Source organism: Athene noctua, chromosome 10 (assembly GCF_965140245.1).
Source record: "Athene noctua chromosome 10, bAthNoc1.hap1.1, whole genome shotgun sequence".
NCBI lineage: Eukaryota > Metazoa > Chordata > Aves > Strigiformes > Strigidae > Athene > Athene noctua.
The window spans coordinates 16,441,354-16,456,727 of record NC_134046.1 but is presented as its reverse complement, the minus strand read 5'-3'; the positions used below and the strand labels follow the sequence as shown (position 1 = coordinate 16,456,727).

The 15,374-nt window shown below is 36.2% G+C and overlaps 1 protein-coding gene across 7 annotated transcripts in view; it reads left to right on the top strand.

The window, feature by feature from the left end:
- CACNA1D (calcium voltage-gated channel subunit alpha1 D) overlaps positions 1 to 15,374 on the top strand; it is a 197,048-nt gene that overhangs the window by 99,374 nt on the left and 82,300 nt on the right. For 6 of the 7 annotated variants that reach the window (XM_074914639.1, XM_074914643.1, XM_074914638.1 and 3 more), the window contains exons 9-11: positions 1,820 to 1,989; positions 10,734 to 10,821; positions 11,529 to 11,555. In XM_074914639.1, coding sequence (XP_074770740.1) covers positions 1,820 to 1,989; positions 10,734 to 10,821; positions 11,529 to 11,555 — 285 coding nt within the window. Of the gene's footprint in view, positions 1 to 1,819; positions 1,990 to 5,275; positions 5,354 to 10,733; positions 10,822 to 11,528; positions 11,556 to 15,374 lie in introns of all 7 variants that reach the window. The other variant, XM_074914641.1, reaches the window with a different exon arrangement.

Genomic DNA, 15,374 nt, shown 5'->3' with positions numbered 1-15,374 from the left:
AGATCTGTTGATATAATTTTCGCGAGCATTTTTGTGAAGAGATGACCTTCTGAAGGACCTCGTCCTTGGATGCCAGGTGAAGGGTAGCAAATGCAAAGCAAGCGTAGGCATTCTTCAGCTTCATTACAGTGCCATCAGATGGAACAGGATGATCTCCACATGCCAGACTGAATTTTGTTGAATTAAGTCCTCAACTGTAAGATGTGTAGTGTCTTGCCCCTTAGCTTTTGCAACAGAATGCTTTTTAGCTTCTGCAACATAACATGAAAAAAAATAGTGTCTGTATGGTTGCATGTAAAGAGCTTAACTCTTAATTTTACTAATGTCAAAGCAGAAATTTAGTGTTTAGAAGATGGACTTGAAGACTGCAAATAAAGCATTAATCAAAAAAACCTGGAGAGATTATATTTTTGAAATTCCAAATAAGTACTGTTTGTCACCGAACTGAAATACTATATTGAAAAATTATGAGACTTATTCTGCTATATTTTGTTAGCAGGGCAACATCAGATTGATAATTGTGTTCACCTTGTTAAAATTGTTACCCTAATTTCCTAATATTTTTCCACTTGAAAAAGGATATTATTGAGTGCTTTAATAAATTCCCCCTTGAGAGTGTATCAGTTAGGGAATATTTTCAAGTGAAATTTCACTATAAATAAAGGATTTGCAAATTCATAGTAAATGAAGTTACTATAGCCATGTTTTATATTTAATCTGAGCCTTACTGTACAATCAAAGGTTAGTCCGAACAAGCTTAATTTTAAATACTGAATTGGGACATAGTTACAATACAGTTCAAAAGATGCTTGCTTACCCTTAATCATACATACTGGTACTCAGATAAGTTGAAAAATGTTTGATCCTTCTAGTAAAGTGAGTTAACGCATTTGGAGCTATGTATCACACCAAATGCAATAATGTTGGCATATGAAAGGTTGAGGTGCAAGAATTTACTTGATAATTGTCTTGAGTCATATATCATTAAGGGAATCAGATTCAGATGGTAATTCAGGTTGGAAGAGACCTCAGTAGGCCATTTTATCAAACTTTCTTCTCAAAGAGCATGATAACTATTCTAATTATCATTCCACAATAATCTAGGGATTGACCCAAATTGCAAACTAAACTACACAGTTAAATACATTGTCTTGAGATTGGGACAGTGAGACAGAGGATTCAATTTATATAACAGGATGTGTTTCTGATCTGTGAGAACAAGATTTCTAGGTTCTGTTACTGAGAGCAAAAGGGCGAAACATCCAGGTCTCAAATAGCACAGGTGTCTATGCATGATGTAGTTAAGAGGGAGCTTACTAGTGGAATTCTGTGAACCGTGCACTGAAATATGTATGTTTGGATATGGCAAATAAACCATGGCTGAAAGAGGAAGATTTTAAACTGCCAGAATTTCCTTTTCCCTGAAACTAATATTCAACTCTGAAATTACTCAGTTACTGCAGGTCAATTTATGGCCATTAGATAAAAACTGATTTTAAAAGCTGTATAGAAGAACACATAACTAATGGGGGGTGGGTGGGAGGAGGATGGGAACAACTCTTCCCTATGGGAAGAGTCAAGAGTACTTTTAATTTTCAGTGAAATCATAAAAGCTCTGAAAGTTTTGATTTAATGGGATAGGGATTTGCCATGACTTCTTTGCACCACTGTCTTGTTTTCAGAGAAGCTCTCAAATCTTCAGTGTCGTTTACTCAGTTCATTTTCTGTGTCAGTGTGCTACTCTGAAATGTCAAGACCTAGGTCAAAATGCCTGGGAGTTTGACGATCAGTATTTTTCTGTTTTATCTGAATTTTTTAGAGAGTTTTCCAAGGAAAGAGAAAAAGCCAAGGCCCGAGGGGACTTTCAGAAGCTACGTGAAAAACAGCAGCTTGAAGAAGATCTGAAGGGATATTTAGACTGGATTACACAAGCAGAAGACATTGACCCTGAGAACGATGAAGAGGTTGATGAAGAAGGCAAGCGGAACAGTACGTGTTCTTTACTCTATATTTCTGTGTGGGACAGTTTGACTGCTTTTAAGGGTATTACACTGGGGTAAATGTAGCCTATTTGATGTCACTTTCTGTTTTCCAGTTTGTAAAAGTGTTCATTAGCAGAGCAGTCATGTCTGTGTATTGATACTTAATCATGGAAGATAATTCAGAATCTTACAAGATTCTGCTCTGAGCTGTCCATGTACAAATCATTGTCTGCACTCATTCACTACTGAGACTTAAAAACTTTGCTTTAGTTGTGTTCTGCAAAAAGTTAGTGCATACAAGCTACATGCCACTAGGTATCATTGTAAATCCTTAGTCATGAAGAATATGTGTTTGCCTGTAAGTGCATGCAAAAGAGATAATAGTAATACAAAAGGATTAAACAATATGACCAAAACTATAGTCAAGAAACAATCTTGTGCTATTAGTGAGAATTTTGTTGAATTTTGAAGTAGGAAAATGACATTCTGAATCTGATATTCGAGAAAACTGTGTAAAATCTTTTTTACTAGATGTATTTAAGTGTGAAATAAATGAAATCTTGTGGGATTTTTGATCTAGATGAAGAAGTATAATTATCACTTACTTTACAAGGCATTTATTTGATGGTAGTGTATAGTGTATAATGGGAAAGGTAATTTATGCTGTAGCAGCCCTCTAGTGCCTCTGACATGAGTACTAACATAAAGGAACAAGTTAGTTTCGTGATATTGCAACAACTATAAATATTATAATCAATTTCTCTATGTCAGAAAATGTGAGTAACAGTCGCGTTTTAATGTAGTAATTTAGTAGAGGTTCTTTTAGCCTCTTAGCCATGTTTACATAGTAGTGGTTAAAGTTGTCATGAGAACTTTTAATGCTGTAAGTAAATGAGAACATGGATTCAGGATGTGGTTTATGATTTAATACTAAACGTAAGATTAAAATCTAAATCTCAGTGTATATATTAATGCTAAATATCACCTTATTATCCATGTGATACTCTGAAAGGCTGTGGTATTTATTAATTTAGATACCATTGAGTATAAGATGTACCTACAAAGGGCTTGTCAAAGACAACTCAGAATATTATTTTCTGTGTTGAAATAATACATTATTACTGTTACTTTTCTTCTAGTGCTGCTAATTTGTTGTGAACTGTTCTTTTAAACCATAACACTTTTCAGAAATAGTAAAATAGTGAAAATTATGTGGTTTGATATCGAGGTATCTGTTTTTAAACTTATTTCTCTATTGCATGTAGTTAAGTTTTTTAAAGTCTTTATATTTTTGAGTTTCAGAATTTTATTAGTCCTTTAGTTAGCAATGAAAGCAGGGTATGAATCTGTGTTGCTGGCTGGAAGGAAACAATGATTTTATAAGAAGATAGAAGACAATTTGTGGGTTGATGTTGATGCCAGTGTCACCCAGAATAGAATAATTTCTGTCTATATTAAAGTGTGTAGCACAAACAGAGTTTTTATCTAGAACAGAGAAAAAAACCCCGAGAGTTCACTGTACTTTGTACTAATGTTGTGGGGAACAAATACATAAACTGTGGCTTTGAGTATCAGTATAACATCCTTAGACTGAGAAATAAAAGACTGCACATTTTATGGAGTAAATAGACTTTGTACAAGACTGCCATGCAGAATTGTAGATGTCGAATTTGCACAGAGTTGGACAACTGTGCTCTCAGCTGTGGTGCTGATGGACTTGATCACCTTGCAAGTCTGCAGGTGAAATCCCAGGAACTTTTTGCGTCCTGTTCGAATTGGATGTTTCTTAATATGCTGCAAAAGAACCATTGGCTCTGGCATTCCTTAAATAGCTTCTAGGGCATATAGGTCTTTCATAAATCAAAAATACTTGTTTGCATAGTTGTTGAGTTTGAGAGCTTTTGTCTCTGACCTGTTAAACATAATTTTAGGGTAAGTTAAGAGTTGGGGGAGACTTGCAGAGTAAAAATAAAAGGCAAGTAACTAGAAGAACTTGAAAACAAATCCCAAGAATTTAATTTCAGGCATGCATATGTATTTTGAGTGGAAATTTCCAGCAAATAGGCAATCTCCTAGCACTCCTCTGGGTTTGTGCAAATGTGCACAAACGTGTGGCTTGGAATTTTGTTTTTAGTATCATCTGCAACAGGGTGTAAAGGAGGAAGGTGCGTATGTATTTTGAGTGGAAATTTCCAGCAAATAGGCAATCTCCTAGCACTCCTCTGGGTTTTTGCACATGTGCACAAACGTGTGGTTTGGAATTTCGTTTTTAGTATCATCTGCAACAGGGTGTAAAGGAAGAAGGGTTGCTGAATTGCTCCACCTCCTTACAAGACATGCTCTGTTGCATATCACATTGCATGGGAGGTATGATGAGAGAAGGAGGAGCTATCTAGCCAGTTATTCCATGGGAAGCTTTTGGGTTAGGAGCATAGTTCTGATGATGAGCTGCCTGTTTGGGAGTTAGGTGAAATTTAGCTAGGTATTACCAAGTTAATAATCTTGAGTAGTAAGATTAGGGAACGAATTCAGTCCAAATATACTGATGATGTGTTTTTAGAACTGTCTTTGAGACATAAGGTAGGACTGGATCCCAAGGTAGGCAGAATAATCATTTGCAGGCTTCTAGGCAGCTATGTTCCTACTTTGAGTACCCAGACTTCTGTATGATCAAGATTACTGCTGATTTATGGTGATGGAAAATCACCATAATGTTCTTCAACAATGTGGAAGAGCTCTGGGTTCAGGATAAAGAAGATCTCTCTATGGCAGGAAAAGGTACACATTTCAAAGGCAGTTAAATAAGTGATTTATAACTTCTTACATAATTCTTCTAAAATGTAGTTTAGGTTCCTGCGACACCAGCATTTTTAAACTTCTAACCAGGGAAGTCATTAAGTGAAGTTGCTTATATATGAACTTTCTGTATTTGTACATCTTTGTTGCCAATATTGGGCAGATATTCAGTGCTGTTGAATAATGGAATACCTTTTAAGTACTAGAATTGTAAACAGGCTTTTAGTGAAAGTTGTCTTTTTTATGAACCAATAGCTAGTTACACTGAAGTCAGAGGAAAAACTTCCATTAACTTCAAAGCATTCTGAATTGAGCTCAAAATGCAGAAATGAGTGAGAGGTGAGGGATTTAGCTCTGATTAGTTATGCTGCCGGTAATTTAAATTTGTTTTGCCTGACGTTGCTTGTGTTGTATATATGGACACATTTTTATTTTTTACGTTGCAACTGCTGCCATCTACTGTGTAAATGCTGGAATTACATGTACTTAACACGAAGGGGTTACATTGGCTGACTTAATGGAAGAAAAGAAGAAAAGCAGATTTAGTTGCTTTGGCCGTTCTTCCAATAAACATGGTAAAACATGTTTTGATTTGCAGTTCAACTTTCTTTTGTGCCAATACTGCATTTGATGTGTTAGCTTTTGAAAGCACCTGTTGTATGCATTTTCTATAGCAAAGGCATATACATCTTTAGCATGTAGACACTCATGCATGCAGTTCTGCTGGTTTCAGTGCATGTTTGAAATAGACTGGTGCTGCAGTGCTCTACCTTCCTAAAGCAGTCTTTAATCCATTTAGATTTCCACTGAGTGTCTTTGTTTGTGACTGTTCTTGTTAAAGATTTTCTTTTTCAAAAGTCAGGTAAACCAAATAGAAAGTGTGTTTTAAATTCAGGTGTGAAGAAATTAATAAAAATGTTTTACAAGCCTTATAATGGATTGTAGTGGTAGTGTAAGCTTAGAACAGTGTCATGATAATATTTACTATTTATTTATGTACTTTAAATGTAGACTCTAACAGAACATAACAAACTTTTACTGTCTCCTCTTGTTACTAATGTTTCTGTAATTAGTGTTTTATTCAATTTCTTTCCCACCCAATGGAGATGGACGGGGCGGGGGGGGGGGGGGGGGTAGAGTATGATAGTTATTTTCAAATCTGCACTCCTTTAATATTGGCAAATATATGGAGTTGACATAATCACAGTTGCAGTAACTAGGAGATGTAGTTTAATCTTACCTACAACAAAGTTCTTGGAGCAACTGACTTCCTTGCTGTCCTGAGAATCACTATTGTGTCTCAGACTGAGGCTGACAAATTTGATCCAGTTACTTTAGAGAATGCAGAATATTGAGTCAGAAATTGCTAGGACCTAATGAAATATTTTCTACAAATACTGAGTCTACTTGAAATGATTTGTGTAACTGTTACATATATTGTCTAAGAGCTTACACAGGTTTACAGGCTGGAATAATTTTTCCGTAAAATTTGGATACGTGTTTCAACATAGTCTTTAAACTAGCAGGTTCGGGTTCTGATGCCAGTCACAAAGCAGCATAGAACCAGCTGAAAACTCGCTGTCATGTACTGGCTGCAATGGCTGTCTCACTACTAGTACCTGCTAGTGAGAAGCGTTCTCAAGCATGTGTGCACTGACTTAGTTTCATCTGTGTCTTGCAGGGCAGGTGTACCTTTTAAGAGCAGGATTTTTCCAAAGTACAAACTGGTGGCCTAAGTCTGTTTGTATTTGTGAGACTATTATGCTGATCCAAGTAGCTCAAACTTAGACTGCTGTTGGGTTAGAAATCTCACCCTAAGTACTTGTCTTTGTATTACCTCTACCTCTATTTCTGTTAAAAGCACCACGTCTGTAGAGTATACAATATTCTCAAGATTCAGTGTCATCCTTCAGGCTAGAAGTGGTTGGTTCAGTGATGCTTCTGTAATGAAGGCTGATTGTTTTGCTCTCCTTCCACTGCTGTGCAGCCAGTCAACTTTATATTGAGTTTCTATGGGCTGCATATAAAAAGAGAGAGCATATAAGAATGATAGTTGATAGTATTGACATTAAATCAGCTCTGTGAAAACAGATACCTCACTACAGTGTCGTGCAGAACATCTTCCAGGCAGTCCCTTTTTAAACCCCGAGGAACTTCACAGTCAGAGTAGATAGTACCATTTTTTTCTGATATGTTTTCTGGACATTCAGCAGACTTAGGAAAATTCGACATGAATTTGCAATGATAATGTTGCCTCTTTGGGGATTTTTTTTGTTCTATTTTGCTGTTTGACTACTTTAAAAATTTGGTGTACAGGCTTCAGAAAGTCCACACACTGATTTGAGAAAGAATTAGGAGAATTTTGGAGCTCATGGAGTTGGTTGAATGTTACTAGCAGGCAGAAGATGACCATTTTACCTCTAAAATGTTGCCAGTATAGTACTTTTTTAAGTAGCTATTTTTGATTATCTGACTAGCTGTGCAGATCACTCGGCTTCTGCAGCTCTTTTTCTTCAGCATGTATAACTAGAAAGCTACCCAGGGTGCATCAGTGTGGAGATGAGATCAGCCTGTACATCAAAAATGCATAGCTGAAGTTGAAACAGATTAAAATATTAATTATATACTTTCTAGATGAAAATATTTCCAACAATAATACTTGCCACCATGTTTCAGTAATTCAGGGTGTAATTTAGCCTGCCTCTGGATTCTACAGTGACACTAAATTGTCGTATTGCAGGATTATGGAATTTATTTCTTCCAACTCCAGCTGGCTGGGTCATACCAGTGCTGATGGACACTGGCTTGCTTTTAGCTATGCATTAGTTATGCTATGTCCTGGAGTGGAGTCTGAAATCCTTGCTCCAAAAACTGAAAATGGTTTAGAGTAAAAAGTGATCTTTATAACGTGAGAAAAACAATCTATTTTCTTATCCGCAGAAATGAAATGTAGTAGTTGATATATTTGACCTATTTGCTATATACTCAGGAAAGTATTAAGCTGCACGCTATATGGTTTGTTTATATTGACTAATGCAAGCATTCTTTTGTTTGAAAGCATTTACCATAAGTGAAGAGAGCTGATACTATCTAGAAATCTAGATAATCTTTCCAGAAGAATTCCAGTGAAATAAGGGCAAAAGGTGAATAAAGAGTAGAGAAAATTTGGTATCTTCCTTTGAATACTGAGTACCAGCTTAAGGATCTCAAAAATCGAGATCTTATTGAGATCAGACGGTCTTTCAAAGGTTCATTCTGATTGCTGTACTTTGCTCAGTGAACATTGCCCTTAAAAGCTGTGGTCATGAAATTGAGTCTTCAAGACTTGCCAGGTTGCTTGCATTAGTGAGTGTGGATGTGGTCATGCAGTGCTGTTGCTGTTGTCTTCTGGCTAAAGATTTAATGACTTGATAGCATTGCTGGAGCTAGACTTCCACATGGTGCCTTTCTCAGTACTTCTGTCAAGTTTTGCTTTTGGCATATAAATTATATTGATAGCTGAATTTCTGATGTAAACTGAACTGTCTATGGTTCTTTTTTTCCTCTTCTGTTTTTGTAACACAGCACCTGCAAGTCACTAACAGAGATAGAGCAGTAGCCCTGTCTGAAATAGAGAGTAACACTCTGGCTGTATTTAATAATTAGCAGAACTGACATTGGCTTCAGTGGGGACAAAGATTTTTTTTTTTCCTTTGGTACTTTGTTTTTCTTCGTGCAGTTACTTCAAAAAGGGCTTGTATTTCTTACTGTGGGTTAGTGCATCAAGTCTGGGTAGGTTTGAATTAAAATTCTATTACTTTACACTTAGTCTTTTAAAAATTATTCGGTATGTATTAAAACAAATACCATTTATGTAACACTGAGTGTTACACTTTATAAGGAACTGGATTCTAGGTACCACTTTTAGATGAGGGAAGAAGAAATAGTGTCTCAAATTGTGAGACACGCTTTGCACATGTGTAACACTTGCAAAAGTGGGCCTAGCTCTGTTTTCATGGCAGCTCTTAATAACAGTGTACGAAGCAAGACTTCTGCACTCATGTTTTGCAGTTGCCTGTCACAAATGCTAAAACGTTCACTAGGTGACTATAATGTTGTGTTTCCTAGCAGCATGCAAGTCACCCAGCACAAGACAGCTGTTACAGTTCTTTACCAGACAGGGAGACTCCTTGCATTTATTGCAAAAGACTCTGGCATTTTAAAATGTAAACTCTTAGTTCTGAAGATCTGAAACTATGTCTGAAATAGTTTTGTAATTTTTTTTTTCTTAAACCCCTTGAAATTTTCATACTTTAATTTGGAAATCATCAAAGATTTTTAACTTTACTTTTGAATGCAATTCCTTTTGAACTCTGACTGTAATCTGTGAAGTTCACACAAAATTAGCAACGTTCATTGAGGCACTTGCAGGTGCTAATGGGGGATTTTTAATATATAAAGCAATTACAGTAATATTTTAAAAGAATCATCAAATCAGAAGAACCTTGTGAAAGAAGGTTTTGCTGTGCTTACTGCCTGAAGTGCCTTGTTTAGTCAGAGACATGCATGGACATTTTTGGTCTTCCTTTGTTATGCCAACTTTGTGTTTAACATTTTCTGTAATGGTGACTTACATTTATGAGGACAGATTCTCAGCTGTTGCAACTAGTAGCTGAGCATCTAGCCTGCATAGACCCATTAGGCTCTCAACTTGGATGGAGTTGGTGAGCATGGAAATCAAACTACCATTTAGCATTTCCATGAATCTCTGTGTCAGTGTTGAGGCAATATAGAGACTGTGCAGAAAAACTGTTACTAATAGTTCTCATTTTGTAGCTGATCTGTAGACAAATCAGAAAATTCAGGGCCTGATTCTCGAGTCTCACTTATATTTAGATGTGCATAATTAAGCCTACTTTAAGCCTCCCCTAGACTGCCAAAATAGTGAGACGTTCCTAATGGAAAGAGGCATGAAGTAGCCCTTCTGCCTTCAGTACTCTCAGTCCACAGACATTGCTTAAACCCTCCCCAACAAAACAAAACAAACAAAAAACCCAAACAAGCAAACCATCAAAACAGCAGAAGGTACACCCCAGAATACCTTTAGGATACTCTATTTTTCTTATATTCTTGCTGTTCTACAGTGATTTCAGTGCATCTTCCACCTCTTTTATTTTTTCCTACTTTATATGTTATTTCTACTGTATAAACCAGCAACATTAAATTTACACTTTTCTTGTTCCTGATGCTTTCCTTTCATACATGCTTTGTAGACCTGGAAGTAGTGTTTTCCCCTAGGAAGTACTGAGAGCTTTGGCTGTTCATCATTTCCTAACACTTTTTGAAATATGTTGTCCTCCCTCTATATTTTGGTTGATTTGAAAATAAGTGGTGATGACCAATCTGCAAATGAGTTTTGTGTAAAATACCGTTAGCTACAATTGCTAACTATTCGGTAATGATCAGCTGTATGTGCAGTAGTTGCTGTGTAACAGATGTAATAATCTTGTGTAACATGTAATGAACTTTGATGACATTTCTTGGAATTAGTGAGCATGTTAACAACACTTAAACTGATAAGCACCTCCAGCGTGTAAACAGAACACTACTTAAAATGAAAGGTCACAAAATCTAGCTCAGGTTTACTTCTTTACTAGAGGTTGCATGCTCTTTGTTACAAAACTCCTCTATGGTGTATTCTGTAGTGCGTTTTCAACAGTTACACTGAATCATTGAAAAGAAACAAAAAAGCTACCAGTACACTCTGGAATTTTGTGTGTTGTTGTTGGTTTTTTTTTTTTTTGTTGTTATAAGAGGACTGATGAAGTGTCTGACTTCATCTGCCATTCCTCAGATCTTCCAAGCTCTCATTAGACCTGGAAGAGGGGGAGGCATTCTTGCAATAGAATGGGAGATCACATTCTGTGTAATGCCTTTCTTGGCTATCAATCTAAAGCAATTTCTGTCTCCTAACAGCAAGCATGCCCACCAGTGAAACTGAATCAGTGAACACAGAGAATGTGAGTGGAGAAGGAGAGAACCCAGCATGCTGTGGGAGTTTATGGTGAGTACATGGAATGTTTTCAAGTAGTCACCTTCATCATCTCAAAATTTAAAAGAATCATTTTCCCCCCTTTGTTTATTTAGCCAAAACTGCTTTCAAATAGTCACACTTTGTATAATACTTGGGGTTTTGTCTTTCAGTAGTTTAATATTAGGCCACTTAGACTTCAGTGCATTAAAGCACTCCTAAAATGCTCAGATTAAGAAGATATAAAACAATTCAACTAAACTTCCAGTGGAGTCATGTCTTCATGAAAGCTTTTATAAATTATAATTTTTGTCAAAATAATAAGAAAAGTTCCTTATGACACATAAAAAGAAACATTTTCTGTTAAAGTGTGCATGATCTGGACAATACGTATTTTTCAGGCAATAACAATGTATGGGAGTATTCCTATATCCCATGGTTTTTACTTTTTATTTTCTCAGATTTTCATGACTTCCAAGCAGCTTCTACATGAGCAGTTTATTTACTTAGTTTTAAAGATTTCCTTTCTTTCGCTTAGAAAATATGTAAAGCTTTAAGAATGGTATTTCAGAAAATAAATAACAGACAAGAGAATTTCAACATTCATGATGCATTTTGTTAAATGCTTATTTTTATGTATATGTAATTCCAATGTAATGATTTGCAGAATTCTAAAGAGAATGAATTTGTGTTAATTATTTTTTCCACATTCTTAAAAACGTGTTTTCCTTTTCTTTCAGTCAAACCATCTCAAAATCCAAGTTCAGGTCAGTATTTTCCTCTCTCTTCATCACTTTTTTTCCTTGTGATTATTTACACAACATGATGATCTCATATAATTATTCTTTATTTACTGTACTTTAAATTTACTCTATGAAAATTCTTCCTGACAGTTACTGGTGAATACAAAAGTAAAGTATCCATGAACACTTTTAGAAATCAAACTCCCTGATTTGCTTTGCTGATATTTGTTGCTCTCTCTTCACTTATTAGGAGCATTTGGGAATATGAGCTTCTATATTCAAGTAAGATTGCAGAAAGGAAGTGTTATAAGCAAAATTAAGAATTAATAGTCCTGATATTGTAGACACTGGATGTGCCAGTACAAAACCAATAGATTTCTTTATTCTGATTTTGTTTTCTAGTCTTATATGACATATATTTAGTAATTAGAAAGAATAAATGCAAACACAGAAGAGATACATCTTTTTGTTTAAAAAGATTAGGTTACTCCATGAAGGAACAAAAAAACCCAAACCAAAACCCTAAGTGATTTAAGGTAAGTAATCAAGTGGTAGTGAATCATGAAGGGCAAAGACACTCCTACAGTTGCAGAAAACCCACAGAATAAATATTTTTCACAGAAATTTTTCAGTGAAAAAAAGGGACAATCAAGAAGATTTGGCAACATCTGGCATCAGCAGTTTTGGCAACATCTGGAATCATTCCAATTTTTTAACCCTAGTAAAACTGATTTCAGTGTTGGATGTATGGCAAGTAATTCATTGGTAACAGCAGTGTATTCTCCTTGCAGCAATGAAGAGGAATAGCATACCCAGGTTTATTCTACTAGCCTTACTAGCTCTAATGACCTACCAGCGCTGACCAGTTGCAAGCAGTTGGAGTGGACTTGTGTTCCTTCTGAATAGTCTTCTTTCTTTCTTGAAGAAGAGCTCCCAGGCAACAGTTAACTGGTGCTTTTCTACACTGAGAATTTTTTTGTGTGATGCTATGATCAAGCTTTATTTTGTCATCCCTTTCAGCCAGAAAATTGGTGACAGCATATAAATCTGCCTCATTGCTGAAAACTGTGGGATCTGGCCATTTAGAATGGTAGTGAATACACAACTAACTTTTTAGAACTTTCATCACTAGTTATAAAAGCTGTATCATTTCTTGTATGTCTTCTGCTACAGAATCTGGCCTTAGCTACACCAACTGAATGGATCAGTTATGTCCATGTGGACCTTTGAGCTTAACCCTTCATGAGAATTATGAGATGAGACTGCTTTTAGCTCAATAAAGAGAAGTGATTCAGTGTGCTAATGGTCTGTAATTCCTCTTGCCATTGCTTCCAGTTACCATAACAGCAGAACAAAGGGAACAATATGTTTATTATTTTGTTAACTGAGAATCCCAAACAAGCATGATTATTTTGAATCCTGAGATTGTCTCCAATCAACCTTATAGCATACTATTTAATGCTATGAAGCCTATTCATGCTGGTTTTAAAGGAGATATTTGAATATGAGGTGGTCACATGAAACTTCAAATACCAGTCAGTGCAATAGATGCCATTTTACTACGTTCTCCAAATTTGGTCTATTTGCACAGTGGTGTCTCATAGAAGCATTACAGACAAAGCAAATTAATGCCTACATTCTGAACTATGCCAATACTTTAAGGGAAAATAGAACTCCAGAAGCTGTTGCATGAAAGCTGCTACGTCATCTTTGAGAAAGGAAAATTTCTACCCAAACCTGATATTTTTAATAGTCCAAGCAGTAAGAAGCAGTCAGTGCTATCCATCTCTACAATCAATGTTCATAATCAACACGTTTGAAAGAAAAATTACTTGCAAGCCAGAAAGTCGCCAAAGTATCTCCAGCTGTCTAGGTTCTGCCACTGTCCTGAATGTCTCCTGCATGAGCTCTTTGATCAGAGTCTGTTCTTGTAGCATTAAAAAACACAAGTCCCACAGAAGTTCATTCATATGTGCATTGCTGCATCTGTTCACAGAAGTTGTGGCAATTGCAGCGGGATGTTGGTGTCTGTTTTGGAAGTGCTGCAGAGGTCTGCAGCTGCTTGAGGTCTTCAATCCTACTTTTTAAGCTGAATTTAGTAGTGGGAATACCCCCTTCAACTTTTACGTCTTGTAATACCGGAGAAAGATCTATCCCTTTTAACATAATGAATCCATGTGAGGAGTAGTTTTGAGGCAACAGAGCTCAAAATTATGGTTGTGCCACTGTCTTCCAAACAGATGTGGCTTGCACAAGGTCCCAGATCCCTAGAAACAGCTGAGAGCATCTGTTATTGAGAGAAAAAACACTTTAAAGAGCTGCTGGCTTTGCAGTGCCACTAAGAACAGAGGGTATCTGCTCTTCTATCTCTATAAGGATCTGCAGACTCATGGTCCGCATCCCATTGCTTCTGGATACCTAACACCACATGTTTGCAAAATCCATTTTTGTGATATGTCAGAGGAATGTAATTTTGATGTTTTTCATTGGAATCATTAGTTTGTAAAAAGTTCTGTTTTCCTAAAATACAGAAACTCTCAGTTCTGCAGCAAAGCCCTAGATTATGTGTTCAGCTGTCAGGGATGTCCTAGTACATTCTAAGCCAAATGCTAAATCTTGGTCTAATTCTCATTTTTCTGGCCTGATCCTTGCTCCGACTTTGGGAATGTTATTCTGCCATGGCAGTACACAATGTTTCAGGGCATAGTAAATCAGGACAAGGGTGTTGGTTTGACCATAAAGGTCTTTGCTTTGGATCAAAATAGAAAATGCTTTTTATTGCAAGCTAGTCTACCTGCTGTACCACAAGGGAAAATAGAAGTTAATCCTTGAAAATATATTTCTATACAGTCAGATGGGTACTTGGTCAAGAGAATCACATCCTAGCAAGATACAGCAATTATCTGCCAGTTTATTAAGTAATTGTGTATATTAACCACATATACATTATGCTAGGATATATATGGGTAAATATGGTCTCTGCTGCATATTTGTAATCTTCCAGGTGGAATTTCAGATGTTTTGATACTAGAACAACTGGTTTTTTTCCTCACATGGAAGTGACAGAGCTATTATTAGAGGAAGATGGGGATCTGCTAGTTGAAGGGATTTGTGCACATTGTCCTCTGTGAAGACCCCTGTTTTTAAAAATTCACTTCATCTGCCAGTATGATTATATGATCACGTTAACCTTCAAGTCATGCTAAAAAGTTGGTACTGTGCCCTGAATCCTGTAAATACAAAAATGAGGAATGGAAAAATACTCTCAAAGGCTTCTATTTTTTCATAATGAGTGAATGCTCTGGTGAAATTCTTCTGTCCCATATTTTATAAATAAGAGTAGTGAAGTGTAGGGTCCCTGCACAGATGTTAGCACCTGCAATTACAGAAGAATTAATCTTGGGCATTAATATTTACTCATCTGTGAGTTTACTGGTGAAAATATGAGGCATGCCAGTTTTGCAGATAGAGGGATTGATGATTCTAAATGTGATTCTAAACAGAAAGTCCAGTTTAGAAAATTATTATGTTATAATGAAAGGTTGCTGATAAAAAATAATTTGAAAATGAATCTTTCTACCTTCACATAGGTCTAGTACCACTATACAAACACATGTGACTAGCAAGTAAACAAGTTAAACCTCATTGATTCTGCATGACTGACTGACCCTGAGTTCAATCATCCTCAATACAGGGTGGGATTTCCTATGTATGGATTGAAATTTAAGACCAGGGCCTAATGTACCACCTGAATATGAATACTTGAGGGAATGAAAGTGAAATTTGGAACACATTTGTAAGAATAACGATTTGCTCATAAGTAGTTATAAAGATAAAATGATA